Source organism: Coenobita brevimanus, chromosome 26 (assembly GCF_032717465.1).
Source record: "Coenobita brevimanus isolate Jiangsu-jjx chromosome 26, ASM3271746v2, whole genome shotgun sequence".
In the NCBI taxonomy this organism is placed as follows: Eukaryota; Metazoa; Arthropoda; class Malacostraca; order Decapoda; family Coenobitidae; genus Coenobita; species Coenobita brevimanus.
In genome coordinates, this window is record NC_136979.1 from 9124972 (window position 1) to 9141629 (window position 16658).

At 41.4% G+C, this 16658-nt stretch overlaps 1 protein-coding gene across 4 annotated transcripts in view; it reads left to right on the forward strand.

Annotated features, from left to right (window-relative positions):
* The window catches only part of Serinc (serine incorporator TMS1), a 116254-nt gene that overhangs the window by 36332 nt on the left and 63264 nt on the right, over positions 1–16658 (forward strand). For 2 of the 4 annotated variants that reach the window (XM_080268153.1, XM_080268156.1), the window contains exons 6-7: positions 198–282; positions 11862–11882. In XM_080268153.1, coding sequence (XP_080124279.1) covers positions 198–282; positions 11862–11882 — 106 coding nt within the window. The remainder of the gene's footprint in view (positions 1–197; positions 283–11861; positions 11883–16658) is intronic. The other 2 variants (XM_080268154.1, XM_080268157.1) reach the window with 1 other exon arrangement.

Consider the following 16658-nt stretch of genomic DNA (forward strand, 5'->3'; position numbering starts at 1 on the left):
GGTACATTGGCGGGACTGGCAAATGCAAATCGTTGCAACGTACCCATACGTTGACGGGACGGGGCGAGTTAAATAAAATCATCAGTAGTCAGCAAGATTAAGTCAAAGGGGAAAAAAAGTCACCCAGATTCAAGGGGTAAATTAAAATGGGTAAAAGAGAAAATAAGAACGATGCCTAACAATGACTTATGTTGCAGGTACTGTGCATTGCTGTCCTTCACTTTCCTCAATTATGCCCTGGGAATCACTGCTGTTGTCCTGTTTTACGTTTTCTACACCACAGTGAGTTATAGTATTCATTCTGGTCATTTTCTTTACTGTTTGCTTGAAGTATGTAAGTACAGTGTACCACAGTTGAACCTGGGACAGTATCAGTGTGTAGTAGAGGTCAAGCAGTTGGCACATCTGACAGTCGTAATATATTCACAAGTAGCGTCAAAAAGTGTAGCCAGACCTCTGCTGCACACTAATAATGTCCCATCTTCATATGTGTTATACTGTACCTAATATGTTTTTCTTTACCCATTGCTGCAGATATATTGACTAACTACATACTGTATATACATATTACACCGTTTATTATTGTGATGTAATATTGTAGCTACTAGTAGTTTTTTCAAAGATTTCAGTACTGTGAAAGTTAAAAGAAAATTATTGATTGGTTTTAGTCCCTCGCATAACTTACGAATGAGGCCGTAGTGGTCTTGCATAACGTATTTTTAAACTTTAACATCATACCTAATACAGTAATAGAACACAGCCAGTTTAGTCATGGATACTTATGAACATCCAAAGTTATTGATTAATGCATTTACCGAAAGATATATTCTGTTTAGAGGCAATATACATTAAGATGTTGATTTAACTTCAGGTAGGTTGCAAAGGAACTTGCTTTAAATTGATTTTGCAATAAATCAAAGTATTTTTTTAATGGGAAAAATTAGTTTGGTACTTGAGGGAAACACAAAATACTAAAAATACATTTATTGACATAAAAACAAGGGAGCAGTTGCTTCAGCACCCCTGAAGACAAGTTTTTGCTGCTGTGTACTGCATCTTGGTCTACACTGGTCCTACTGCATAGCAGGAGTGCCTGGCATCCTTGGTCTTTCCCCAAAATTTCTACCAAACACCTCAAGTAGATGCACACTAACCCAATGCAGAAAAAACAAAACATTGTCGTTTTGTAGGGATTTTACCGAAGTCAACACCTAAAGTTATGGGACATGAATAATGGCCTGTTTACACTGAATCACCTCCCCCCCCAACACACACACACTGCCTGCCTCACATTTCTCACCTCGTTGCCAGCACTCACTATGTTCTTTCCCATGTTTCAGTTATGTTTTTCATGAAAATGAATGGTCATAAATTAACACTGCTATAATTATGGGACATGTAACAATCATTTCCACATCATCACCTAGCTAAACACATCTGCACGTGCCCATGCATGCATGCGTGTACACACACACACACACACACACACACACACACACACACACACACACACACACACACACACACAGTGCCTTCCTCTTTGTGGAGGCTGTCTGTGTCTGCTGATGCTACTCCAGCTGACGGGAGTGAAGAATTTTAATTATATTTCGCTGAATTTCTACGATTTTTTTTTTATTACATATTAATCCAAAATTAAATGTTAGTTATCTAGACAATTAACATTTGCATATCTCTTTTTATGCTCAAAATTTGATATCCGTAATTAAAAAGCACTTTCTTAAGTACCCAAAAGCATCTGGCAACAATGGATGGAAGATCACGTTATTTTCTTTTGCCTCAGAGACATAACTGCAGTTTCATTAGTATACATGGAGGAAGAGCAGTGGGCGTGATGAGAGTGGTGTGAAACACTTGTAACATTTGGGGGGAATACGAGTTGCCAGATTTGTCTCATTTAAAATAGAGAGAGAGAAAAAGAAATAGAATTGGTAGAGTCCATGATTTGGGATCATATCTTAAATCAGTACTGTAATTTTTAATTGACATACATTTAATTGACATTCTGCTGTATCGTTTGATAGTGTAGTCGTGTCCAAGGGATAATATACAGTACTCTCTTGATGAACAACTGGTGTTGCAGTCCTGCCATGGCACTTTTATTTATTTATTTTGATCATTACCTGTCAACAGGTGTGTTGGTGGAGGGTTAGTGCCCCTTCCTGTAAAACAAATAACTCAGAGTCAAATGGCCACTCCTTCCGGGATTATGGTGTCTGGCAATTGATAGATAGATAGATGAAACTTGAATAACTTTTAATGCTTTTTTACCAGTGCACAAAATGGACAGACAATAGTTTTTGCATTTGAGTTAGAGCACAGTCTGTTTTCTGCATTTCAAAAATTGCAAGCATATGCCTACTGGCCTTTGATCTGCTTTTGCATATATTGTATAAAAAAAATTCCATATACTGTATAGTATAATGGTAGGTGTTTTGTAAGTACTGTATTAACTGTGTGATTGTATATATTGATCATTGACCATATACAGTATTGTATCTAATATTGACCAAATAAGAAGAGTAGTATTTCATAATTATTACAGATTTCACCAAAAACTGTAAATTTTGTGAAGATAGTTGAATGTGAAATATTAAACTAAATGGTGTACGGTACAGTTACTTGTAGCATAACTGGAAGACCACATGATGGGAGATGTTCTTTATTTTATTGCATATCAGGTTACCAAGTGATACCTTTCAGCATTGGTGTGATGACTTCCAGTAGATGCTGTGGAATATGTTACTTCCACACTGAAGGTAGGGTGGCAAGGAATAGGAATGATTGGAGTTGTTGCCCCTTAAGCTACAGGTTCTTGTATGCAGCATGTGTTTGGAGTGTTATGTTGTACAGTTGTGAGACTTGGGCAGTAAAGGAGGAGGATATTCATAAGCTGAAACATATGGAGATGAGAATTATTAGATGGATGTAAAGTTCATCCTTGAATGAGAGGTCTGGGATTATGAATGAAGAGCTCAGAGAAAGGATGGGACATGAATGTATTAATTAGTATTGTAATTAGAAGGGGTAGATTGAGATGGTGTGGGTATGTGGAGGGGATGGAGGATGACAGCAGGGTATGGAGGGTGAGAAATGTGAACCTTGAGGATGGAGTTGTAAGAGGCTGACTGAAAAAGACCTGGGATGAGATCTTAAAATATGCCTTTAAGGATACGGGACTGAATAGAGAGAATCAGGCAATGTGGAGAGCTGCAATTAGGTGACCAAAGACTGATATATGCAAGCACATTGGTGGCTTTATAAGTGAGAAAAGAAATGGAGAGAAAAACAAATAAAACAGGTTTTGCTTTACAGACAGACATCCTGTAGATAAAAAAATTGGTGGTAGCTTAATGCAAATCAGATTACAGAAGTAACATAATATAACTTCTAAATTTTCAGAACAAAACACAATAACATACCACAGGGAAGTATTTAGACAGAAGAAATTACACAAAAATCACTTGCATCCTAATATGTTACACATCAGCTAACTTTTAAGCTTTATTGTTCAGATGCTTGTATGTATTCAGAGTAGGTAGTGTACATTTTATTACATTTACCAATATTCAAATATTGCTGTTGTTAATTCATTGATACTACTATAGCTAGTTTGTTTTCATATGTTAGAACTGGGCCACTTACACTAACTGAAATTTTAATACTAAGTTGTGGTTCTGTGAAATTTGATAAGCCTTGGTTGTGAGGTAGGAACGAGCCTTCGTGGTTACTACACTCCATTTCACCGAGTCTGGCACCATCAGTGATGTCCTCAACACCTGTAGCACTGATAAAGGTCCTCACTTCTGGATATACCATTTTGTATTGCCTTTTTATATTGGTTTACATCAACATTACAGGTGTTGAGGACATCACTGATGGTGCCAGACTTGATGAAATGGAGTATAGCATAAATATATATATATATATATATATATATATATATATATATATACAGTATATATATATATATATATATATATATATATATATATATATATATATATACAGTATATATATATATATATATATATACAGTATATATTCGGGAGGGATAAGCCGGTCCTGCAGTGGATACTCAAACGACTGCTGCTGCTGCTGATGATACTGTATATATATATATATATACAGTAATCACTCCAATATCCGGATCAATAGAGCCATCGGTAGGTTCGGATATTGGTTTTGTCCGGATATTGGGCCCCAGCTTATGGACTTGTACTTACGGACCCTAACACAGAGAAACACCTATACAACTCCCTCCGGACATGCATAGCACCTATTTAACACCCAAATCACACCAATAAGGCACATAAATGACTGAAATAAATGCAATAGACACATAAAATGTGGGTTTAGAAGTATGTTCATACATTAATAAACATTCTGGTACTTATGGACTCTAACCGAACCTAACCTAACCGAACCTAACCGAACTCTGAAAAACACATTCCTACTGCACATGCATGAGGTAAGTTTAGTATGGAAAGAAGTACAGTATGACACTTTCTGGTAAGTATAGTATGGGAAAAAATACAATATGAAACATTCTGGTAAATATAGTATGGAAAATAGTACAACATGAAACATTTTGGCTACTTACAGCAAGTCCCTGGCCACCTCGATGAATAACCGCCTCCTCTCGGACTCTGACAGTAAGAACGATTTCCTGAAGCACTTGCACTACACTCTTCCTGAAGTCTTGCACTGAACTTAGTCACTAACACACAGAAGTCCGTTCTTTTCACAGTGTTCACTTTAGTCCAAATAATGTTCCATTAAATTTAAGTGTTGCACATTAACTTTTCCCAAGTTTTTTTAAGTTTCCAAAGCCAAAACAAAGAAGGTTAGTTACGTTAAATTTCTTTTCTACTTAGTCTTTTCTCCCAACTTGAAAACCTTAACACAACACACCGTTTTTCACTGCACAACACTCAAAATTCCCGTGTGGTCTAGTGGAGAAGTTCTTGCTGTTTATTCACTGTCAGAGCCCGAGAGTATCACTGGCAGGCGTCCAAGGGGTGCATCGGTGGGTAGTGGTGATGGCGTACCGACTACAGAAGACTCTGAAGACAGCCGCAAACTCACGTCGAGCGGTGACTCCACTGTAGCTGATGTGCTGGGCTGTGGCTCGGAGCATGAGGGCCTGTCTTGGGGAGGCAACGGAGTGGAACCAGGGCTTGGCACAGCGGGGGTCACGGGCCTGAAAAAACTGTCAATCGTTGACTGACGCAAGGACCGACGATTCTGGCGATTGATGATGCGCTGCCGGAAAGCACGCACTTCCTCCACGAGTCCCAAGGGCCCCATCTCCCTGTCGCAGTCCGGGTGTTCCAGGTAGTCTAGGACGAACTCTAGATGTTCCCGGAGTGCGCTCAGCTTGGGGATGGCTGGAGTAGTGTCCTGCTGGGCGGAGTCTGCATCATCATCGCCTTCGTCGTCGGAATCTTCAAGTTCGGGACTGACACCAGCAACCGAAGACGCGATCTCGATATCAGACAACGTCTGATACCCAGGATCGCCCTCGTCGTCGTCCAACCACTCACGAACATCGTCCACATCAACATCGTCGCCGTGCGTACGTAGCCGTGCATGGAAGTCATCCACGTCAAACCCTAGGAAATCGTACTCCACATCTGTTCCGAGAAGCAGACGAGACCAACCATTTTCAAGAGTTTTCACAGGGACTTCCTTCCATGCACTAGCCCAGTTGTACAGCGCAGACTTGATGTTGTAGCGGCGAAGGTTTTCCAAAGTCCGCTTGCCTCGAGTGTCACGTCCTTCCCTGCGCTCGTCCTCGTCCTCGAGAACCACCATCACCTCGTCCAGGAACTTCCGACGGTACAGGCGCTTTGTTGCCACGATCACTCCTTGGTCCATTGGTTGAATGAGAGCAGTCGTATTAGGTGGCAGAAACATGCACCTAATACGGCCATTCTCAGCAACCAAGTCCTTGTCGCACGGGTGGGCAGGTGCATTGTCGAGGAGAAGGAGAGCCTTTACCTGGTCGCGAGGAATTCCCAGTGTCTTCGTCTGGTAATGTATGACCTCCTTGACGAAGTGATGGTGAAACCAGTCTTTGAAAATCACAGCTGTGAACCATGCTTTCAAAGAATGGTACCATACGACAGGAAGGACATCCATCACCCCACGAAGGCACCGAGGCTGCTTTGCACGGCCAACAATAACGGGCTTAAGCCGGTGCATGCCGTTAGCATTGGCACAACACAAAGCAGATATCCGTTCCTTAGAAAGCTTGCGGCCAGGTACACGCTTCTCCGTCTCATCGGCGAGAGTGTTCGTTGGCACCGAGCGATAGAATAGGCCAGTTTCGTCAGCGTTATAGACTTGACCGAGAGTGAGGCCCTCCCTGTCGATCAAGCCTTTCACCTTGTGCCGAAACTCGTCCACTCCATCCTCGTTAGCGTCCAATGCTTCGCCATGTGCTTTACGGTTAGTAAGGCCATGTCGCAACTTGAACGCGAAGAGCCAACCCTCGGATGCCTTGAAGTCTAGGGCGTCGTGAAGCCTTGCAAACTTCTCAGCAGCAGCCTTCAGCTCCGTTCCACGTACCATCACACCAGCTGCACGTTGCTGTCGATACCAAATCAACGTGGAGCGGTCGATCTCTGCATACTTGGGAGTAAACATAACCTTCCTCTCCACGTTGCGTTTGCTTCTCGACGAGAAGTCAGCCGTGTACTGCATGAGCTTGTCTCGGGAACGCTTGATATCAAACAAAGTCGACCGGGCCAGGTTGAACTCGCGGAGAATGCGAGAGGAAGACCAACCCGCATCAACCTTCTCCAATATCTCCCGTTTCTTCTCCAGAGTCAACACCACTCTCTTCCTTTTCTCAGGAGGCGGGGCCATCATCACACACACTAAGAGTAGGGCAGAGAGCAGCAGGAGGCCTTGCAGCAAGTACGGCACCACCACAAAAGCGAGCACGTGGGCAGCCATTACGAAGAGCGCAGGTCCAGTCGCGGTGAGAGACAGGCGGGAAGTGGGGAGGATGCAGCGGCGCTCTATCGGACGTCGGAGGAATGACGAACCAAAACAATGCTCTCACGCGGCGCGCGCGGCAAGTTCAAATTCCGGACGGCAAAAAATCGGTTTTTTTTCCAATTTTTTTGGATTTTCGGACCATTTTGGGAATGTTTGATCCCAGGACGATAAGGTTCGGTTAGTGGGGATGTTCGGTTATTGGGCATCCGGATATTAGAGTGATTACTGTATATATATATATATATATATATATATACATATATATATGTATATATGTATATATATATTATGTAAAGAAGAAATTCTAACCTGCAAGATTGTTCTCCTCAGAGGAAAAAAAAAAATCAAGATCCATTCATTTTCAGATACCTGGACACATAGCATTTAATAGACTGGAGGTTATAGGCAAAAGAAAATACAGACAGAGGAAGACTGTCCCAGAGTTGACCTGTTGTATACATGGAAGACTGGGAGTATGAGTTTCTTTTACTGAAAAAGGAAAACCCTTCCCAGAAAATCTAGTTCATTCCGACCTTAGACAGTTCCGGTGCTGTTATTCCATCACATTCCCTCTCTGACTTCCTTATGGCTGACATTAAAATTTCTTCACTCCATGTATTTTCTGCCATCACTGGCCTTAGTACTAACGAGGCATATGGGCCTGATGAGTTCCTTCTTGTTGTCCTCAAAAACTGTGCTTCTGTGCTTACACCCTCCCTAGGTGAACTCTTTTGCCCTTGTCTGTCAATTTGTACCATTCCATTTTGCAGGAGGTTTGCTCTCATGCACCCTCTCCCAAAGAAGGGTGGCCATTCCTAGCCTTTCAACTGTCTCCCAGTGCATTAACATCGTGTATTTTAAAAGGTATTTAATCTTTTATTAACAAAAAATTTTTAAAGCCTCTTTCCTATCACAGCCTTCCTTCTGATCGTCAGGATGTCTTCCAAGAGGGATGCCCCACCATCAGTCTTCTCACCTACCATTCAGACTCCTGGTCATCTTCCTTTCTGGACTTTGGCAAAAGCTTTGCCATTGCACTTGACATCTCAGAGGCTTTTGATCGAGTCTGGCATAAATCTTTAATTTCCAATCTGTCCTCTTACGGTTCTGTTCTTCTGTCTGTGCCTTCATCTCAAGCTTCCTTTCTGGTCCTTCTAAAGCTGGTGTTGTAGATGGCCACCGTTCTTCTATAGCTATCAATAGTGGTGTTCCTTAGGGCTCTGTCCTATCACCATCTCTCATCCTTCTGTTCATGAGTGACCTTCCAAGCTATACATCAACCCCTATCCACTCATTCATTGAAGATTCCACCCTTCACCTTTCCATATGCTTCTCGCGGCATCCAGTTCAGCGATAGCTTCAACAAACAAGGGATGAGGCTATGGCACACCTAATTTCTGACATGTCTCATATCTCTGATTGGGGTAGAAGTAATCTTGTTTTTAATGCATTAGAAACTCAGTTCTTACATCTTTCAACCCATCAACATCATCTGCAAGAATATCCTCTAATTTTGAACAATATCCAACTCAATCCTGTATCATCTTTGAACACATTTGGGATTTCATTCTCTCAGGATTTATCTTGGATCATATTACCTCTCTTGTAAAATTTGCATCCAAGAGTTTTGGTGTGGTTAGCCAGTTTAATGACTTTTTTACCTTTGCACAGTTGTTGACTTTATACATGGGTTTTATTTGACCCTGTGTAGAGTACAACTCTCATGTGTGGGGAGGCTCCCCACATACAGCTCTTTTCAACAAGATTGAGTCAGAAGCTTTTTGTCTCATTAACTCTCCTCTTACTGGCTTCCTTTAACCTCTGTCTCTTCACCACACTGTTGTATCTTTATCTGCTTCTATTGCTACTTCCATAGTTACTGCTTCTCTAACTGTCCTTGCATCCCTCCACAGCTACGGTGGGTGCCTAGCACCCGTCTAGCAACAACCCTCATCCCTTTTCTGTCCAGCTTTCTAATGCAAAAGTTAATTGTTACTCACAGTCCTTCATGTATGCAACAGGTCAACTCTGGAACTATCTTCATGTCTGTATATCCCACTGCCTGTGACCTCCAGTCTTTCAAATGCGGTGTGGCCAGGCATCTCGAAATGCGAATCTAGAATTTGGCGTTTTGTGTGTGTGTGTGTGGGGGGGGGCTTCTGGCATTTGGCGCTTTCTTCCTTGCTTGAAAAGAAAGAAAAAAAAAAAAGATGCCTTAGGGAGGTGGAGAGAAAATGGATGAGAGTTTGCTGCTGGATGAGTGTTATGTGCCTGCCATAGTGGTGGAGAGATGCAAGCAGACAGTTCAGAGGAGCTGTGACCATTGAAGTAGCAATAGAAAAGAGATAAAGATGCAACAGTGTGGTGAAAAGACAGAGGTTGAAAGGAGCCAGTAAGAGGAGGAAAGTTAATGAGATGAAAATCATTTTACTTCACCCAGTTGAGATGAGCTAGTAAGAGGAGGAAAGTTAATGAGGTGAAAATCCTTTTACTTCACCTTGTTGAGATGAGCTATATATGGTGAGCCCTACCCACGTGAAAGTTGTTCTCTACACATGGGCGAATAAAATTCCTGTATGAAGTGAACACCAAGGTGGGGGTTGACGAGGCACTGAGTCGGCTTAGCACACCTAATCTCAGGGAAGTAGATTTTGTAAGAGATATAATATGATCTTTCCATGATAAATCCCAAGAGAATGAAACCTCAGTCATTATTCGGGGATGATTCAGGATTGATTTGGATATTAAAGATTAAAGGATACTCTTGTGGAAGATTTTGGTCAGTCAAAAGATGTAGGAACAGAGTTTCTGACACATTAAAAACAGCAAGGTTGCTTTTATTATAATCAGAGATATGAGCAAGTCAGATTTTAGGTCTGCCATAGTCTCATCCCTTGTTTGTTAAAGTACCTGCTGTGATGGACTCTGGTAGAAGCAGATGGAAAGGTGAAAGGTGGAGTCATCAGCGTATAAGTAGATAGGGTTAGATGAACAGCTTAGAAGGTCATTGATAAATGGAAGGCAAAGAGTTGATGATAGGACAGAGCCCTGAGGAACACTGCTATTGATAACTGTAGGAGAAGAATGGTTGCAATCTTTAACAGCAGCTATTGAGTGACAAGAATTGGAACCTAGAGATGAAGGCACAGACAGAAGGATAGAAACTGAGGTGAAAAGGGTTAGGAGTCTTTTTCATGTTAAACATGCAGTATTACACTTGTTGGATATAGTGCTGTAAGGACCAGTCTCTTGGTATCATTTTTTTAACTCGGAGGAAACTAATGCACTTGCTGAGCAGACATAAACGCCATCGTCTTGCCTTGATGTGCACTGGTAAAACGGCCTTCAGAACAGTAAGTTTCATGATAGATGCATTGCAAATGATAAACCATTAAAGCATGACACATATATATGTACAGTCTTGGTCATAAATAATCACCTATCCTCCAGTACCCCATGCCTCAGACTGGCTCCTTTATGCACGGCAAGTCACATTGGAGTAAGAGGCATTGAGAGGGAGGGGCCAGAGAGGAAGGGGAGGTGGGTGGGGACGAGTGATGGTGCTGGAGTGGAATGAGGGAGGGGAGGGAAGGTAGGTAGAATAGGGAGAATGAAAGGCAAAGTGGTGGTCACATTATTTGTCTATTTTCTTTCATTCAGGACATGACATAAAGGAGTTAATATTTGATAGATAATTCTGCATTACACCTTGTATAGCAGCATCAGATAACAAATTTTAGATAGGTGGTGATATCAAGGACTGGCTTGTGAGAGAAACATAGTGACGTGACAGATCAAGCTTTAGTGAGGAGTCAGAAGTTTCCAGCACACCACTCTCCTGCCCTGTCCACCAGTTTGTAAGTAGCTGTATTTTGTCGGAGGGAAATATAATATTGAGGTGATTAGAGGGTTTGGGGGTTGTTGGACGGCCATTCAAACCCATACCGGCATGATGCCCAAGCAACAGATTATGAGAGATATTGTAATTATAGCCACCCATGTGCACAGGCATCAGAGTTTCTTACCTTTTATTTATAATGACTTTCAATTGCCTTTTCATATAGAGATGCCATTAAATAGTATACATGATGGTGACTTTATAGTTGGAGTGTATAATGAGAGGATGATCATGTTTACTGTGGACACAGCCATGATATAAGGTTGCATAAGATATGTAGATTCAAAATTTATTACATGTAAGGGTAGAGGATGTCTCTTACAGAAACATTATGGAAGTCAAAGCCATCCAGATTCCATTCAGCGTCCGAAATCAATATACACGGATAAACACAAATATTCGGCTCTGCACTAATGTTTGATCTGTCATGTCAGTATATTTCTCACGAGTCAGTCTTTGATATCACCACCTGTCTAAAGTTTATCTGACGCTGCTATACAAGGTGTAATGCAGCTTCATCTGCTGAATATTAACTCCTTTATATCATGCCCTTTTTGAAAGCAAATAGACAAATAATGTGATCACCACTGCATTTCATTCTCCCTGTCCTACCTACCTTCCCTTCCCCCACTCCATTCCAGCACCATCACTTGTCCCCACACCCACCTCCTCTTCCCTCTCTGGCCCCTCCTTCTCAGCTCCTCTTACTCCGCTGTGACTTGCAGTGTATAAAGGAACCAGTTTGAGGCAAGGAGTATCGGAGGATAGGTGATTATTTATGTCCACGACTGTACATGATTTGCAGAATCAGTACATGATCTTGAGAGCGAGTGATAATAATGGAATTTGCATCTCATTTTTAGCTGCGTGAAGATAAAGACCTTGATAATGAATGGTATTAAGAACAGAATTTCTAGTATTTTACTTTTTTTTACAGTCTTTGGGTGATGAATTGGAGGTAAGTTAAATTGTGTGGTAGTTATATTGTAATTTATTTTGTTTTAGTAGTCTGTTTAATGTGTAATTTAGGTTGGGTAAGTAGATAAGCAGTGTGTTGGAAGCTTGGTTGGTAAACCTACCCGTTCATTCTTGGGACATTTTGCTGTTTACTCTTGCTATTACGTGATGCTTTTATTTAGAGTATGAAAGCTCCAAGGTGGAAGAGGAGTTAATGAAAGCTGTGTATGACCCTTCCAGTTTGAAAAGTTTATGTGAAGCTGAAGAAAATTGTCAGGGTACGGCAAGAACAAAACAGATCATGTCCTTGGGTTGAAGCAATAATGAATTACAGCACTTTATCTCCCTCAGCCAAAGAACATTATTTATTTTTCTCGTCATAATCATCATCACTCTTATCATTATCTAATCCTTTGTTGCCCAGTGAGGAGCATAGCAGCCTGTGGCAAGACAAGTTGGTTCTGACATTTAAGATGAGAGTGACCAGCTTCTCACGTCCGTGAGTGGCATTGTGTGAGCAATAAACCTCAACCATCCCTTGGATATAATCCTGCTCAGGCTTAATACAATTGGAGCGCCTTAATTACCCACTTTACCTCCAGGCACCATAATTTGGTTATGTGGATACCACCCAGTGTAGTAAATGGTTTCCTGGTGTACAGGAAACCGTTTGGCTTGTCACCCAGTGTAGAGTCATATTAATTTTTTCTTGCTACTGTTCAGCTTTGGAGAGAGACCTTGTAGTGAAAGAGAATACAGTAGTGAGGCTTCAGTGTATCAAACTTTTGTAATTTGATAATTATCTTAAGATAAATTCATCAGAAGGCAGCAAGAATAAAGCTAGCTCAGAAGTGCTAGGAGAGCATAGTACAGCCCTACCTGGATTTTTACCTTAACCCCTGACTTTTACCTTTGATTGATCAGCACCAAAATCAGATCACATTTTCCCAGAACTGCCCTTACAGTGTACCATATTTCCTACCATAGAATGCACATTTGTGTATAATGCGCACCCATGATTTGACAAGGTGTACAGTAATTCCTCCAATATCCGCTGTAATAGAGCCAAAGGCATGTCCGGAAAGTGGATTTGTCCGGATACTGGGAAAATGCCCCCTGGACAGGTACTTATGGAGCCTAACCCAGCCTAACTCAGAAAACCACCTACATAACTCCCTATCGGACACACATAACACCTAATAAAGACCCCATTCACACAAATACGGGACAGAAAGCATGAAATAAATGAAAAGGAACCAGAGAATGAGGAATTAGAAGTGAGTATGGAAAATATTTAGCAGTGTACAGGGTACCTACAACAGATCCATGGCCGTTACGAAAATTAACCTGCCTCCTCTAAGGCTCTGGCAGTGCCAAAAATGCTCTTGAAGCATGTACAGTAATCCAGTGTTGTGCTGCACTTTATCATTTGCACTGTGAATTATAATTGTTTAACACTGCACATTCTGTTCTTGCTTGCACCACGCCAGTTGCAACTCGCCAGTTTGCACTCTGCACTCCCTATGTGTCAAGTGGGGTTGGTGGAGGATTAGTGCCCCTCCCTGTAAAACAATTAACTCTAAGCCCTTGGCCACCCCGTTTGGGATACATGGCATCTGACAATGAATGAATGAATGACTTAATCCTTTGCACTCTGAATACTAATTTCTTTACACTGCACAACACTATAAATTCCCATGTGGTCTAGTGGTGAGGTATTGCAGTTTATTCACTGTTTATTCACAAAAACGAGCACATGTGGCATCCATTGTGATGAGCATCTAGTCGGGATGGTAGTTAAGCAGTAACTGGGGAGGGGAGGAAGCAAAGGGCTGCACGTAAACACAGCTGTTTGGTGCTGCACGCCAAGTTCAAAGTACAATTGAAAAAAATGTCGGATTTTTTTTTCTTTCTTTCCTTTTTACGTTTTTTGGACATTTTTGCGTTCCGAAGGCCCGGGGGCAAAATGTCCAGACACTGGGGAGTCCAGTTATTGGGCGTCCAGATATTAAAGGGATTACTATTTAAAGAATTCATTCATTCATTCATTCATTTTCCAATCTTACGTTGCCCTGTGAGGAGCATAGAAGCCTGGGGCTAGGCAAGTTGGTCCTGACATTTAAGAAGAGAGTGACCTGTCTCACTCATCCCTGAATGGCATTACGTGAGCAATAAACGCCAACCACCCCTTGGATATAAATCTTCACTGGCTCAATCCGATTGGAGCGCCGTAATTACCCACTAAACCACCAGGTGCCAAAATTTGGTAAGAAAATCAATTTAATTTACTAATTATATTCAACGTCCACCAGTAAATTGTGAGTGGAAAAGAATTTTGCATTAAATTATTTATTTTAGTGAAAATACATGAATATACATATCTATCATTGCTGCCTTGTGTTTGCTAGTGAGTTTTTTTTTTTTTTTTTTTGTGCTGATTCATTTAGTGTAGTGCAGTCACTCCATGTGTGTGGATGTCTAATCCACAGAATGCATGGTTTAGTGTTTATTTATGCTGTAATGTATTAATGGTAATGCACCATCATCTAAGTCTGCATTATTGGAATCTTAGTTAGTAAGGCCATCAAGTGATTTCCTTCTGACTTTGTTATTTTTGCCTTTCTGGCTAACAGAGTTTTTTAGCTACCAATCATTTCAACCTGTAGGCCTATCCTAAACCATGACCTTCATGGTATAATGTGCAGGGTGATTTTTGAAGCAAAATTTTGGGCGAAAAAGTGCGCATTATGCGGCGGGAAATATGGTATACTGTATGCCAATTTTATGTCCAAGTCATATCTGGGCATGTATGGGATATCAGGTTAACAGCGATATATGTACACATAAATGAACTCTGTCACAATTGCTATGCCTTCAGTGTTGCTGATGAAAAGTATATAATCTGAATGAAAGAGTTAATGGGTCAGTGATTTAAGTGATTGTGTAAAGGGAATGATGTCTTGTATGAAGCTGTTGCAGCTACAGTACCAACGTTAAAATTAGTTCTTTGCACCAGCTGATTGCTTCTACCTCACTGTCACTTTTTAAAATGCAATTTGTAGGTTAGATACATTCTTTTATGTTGGTTTAATTTGTTTAAGTTAGTACTGTATGTATATTTGAGTAGGCTGTATGCAGTTGGTCTGATTGGTATTAAATAAACAAGATTTTTTTGTTGGTTATACTGATACAGTTGTCTTTGAGCAACATTAGCAAGGGCAAATTCAGTATTTTTCAGGAAGGGTGAGAATGGTACATAATAAAATTGCTGATCTGGCAGGGTGGTCCCCTCATGGGCTGGAAAATCCAGTAAACATAAAGTAGAGTATTGTCCTCTTATATATAGGTACGGTAGTGTCTCAGATATCAGGCATAATTCAGCCAAACTCTCCACTGGATATTGCAAAATGCTGAGTATTGTGCCGGTACCCCCAGTGGGCTATCTGTTGAGCTGGATAATATGTCACCACCCTAAGCTCTCTGTTTGGACTGTCTGTCCCAACCACTTTCCTACAATATTACCCATGAGTTGAAGATTAAAATCAAGCATAAAATACAATACAGTATTGATACAGTAAATATAGTGCAATACAGGTGGCCCTCCACATTCGCAGGGGTTAGGGGACTCAGACCCCTGCGAATGTGGAATTTCCGCGAATGTTTGGTGCACCCTTCCATAAATGCCTCTACAACCGCAAATCACCCCTTGTGAGCAAAATTAATGTGCACATACAGTACCTAATAAGCCATATCTGGGACCTGAAAGCAGCATAAAATATCACAAATAGTAACAGACCAACTGTTTAAAAAAGATTTAATAACAAGTAATCTTTGACTAGGTATGGCTGTACAATGTTAGGGTAAATATGTACCTGGTGACTTCCACAGACTCCCGCATCTCACGTACATCCACGTGAGTTTGGGCAAGTCATCAACTACATATTTACCCCAACTCCTTACAACCTCCCATGCAATGGTTTGATGCCGGCCTGGTTTGGCGTGAAACGACCCGCGAGCGTTCGTACTGCAACACTTTGCAGCCACGAATGGGATCTTGGTTCCACAGAGGGGTAATTCGCGAATCTGAAACCTTTGTAAGTTGAATCCGCGAATGGAGGGCTGCCTGTACATGATATAATTATACATACCATAGATAATATATAAGTAATTATAATGCAGGTATAATTATGAGCGAGTGAGTGAGCGATAGATCGTTACTATATGGCATCCAGTGGAGAGGATGAGAGGGTGACAATTGGCTTGGTGCATTTGGTGGGCCACTCCTGCAGTGCATTGTGATTTGGTAGCGTGTGTTGTGGGGTCTGCCTACACGCCAATTGAGTCCTGTGTCCGAGCCAGGTGATACACATCATCGCCAAAAAATGCATAGTACCACCAATTGCTTCCTATATCTGAGCCGGCTATTGTTAATACTTTCCCGGGCCAGCCTTGTGTAACTTTTCATTCCCGAGCTGGGGGTGAGTGTCCAATGAAATGAAACTGTGTTGCCTGTGTTCACCAGATTGTTGTACCATGTATTTGAGTCATGAAAAATCACTCCAAGAAATGATGCACTGGTGCGTCATCAGCCCAGATTTGGTTGGCCAACAAATGACACTTCAGTGTATCATCGGCCAAGAATAGCGTTATTACAGTGCTCGTCAGAAGTATGGAGCGCCCTGCGTCCCTCCTGAGAAACAAACCTTTCAACATTGAAAAAACATATAAATAATGCATTTTATTTACCTTTAGTGCTTCGTAGGGTAGCCTTTACGTT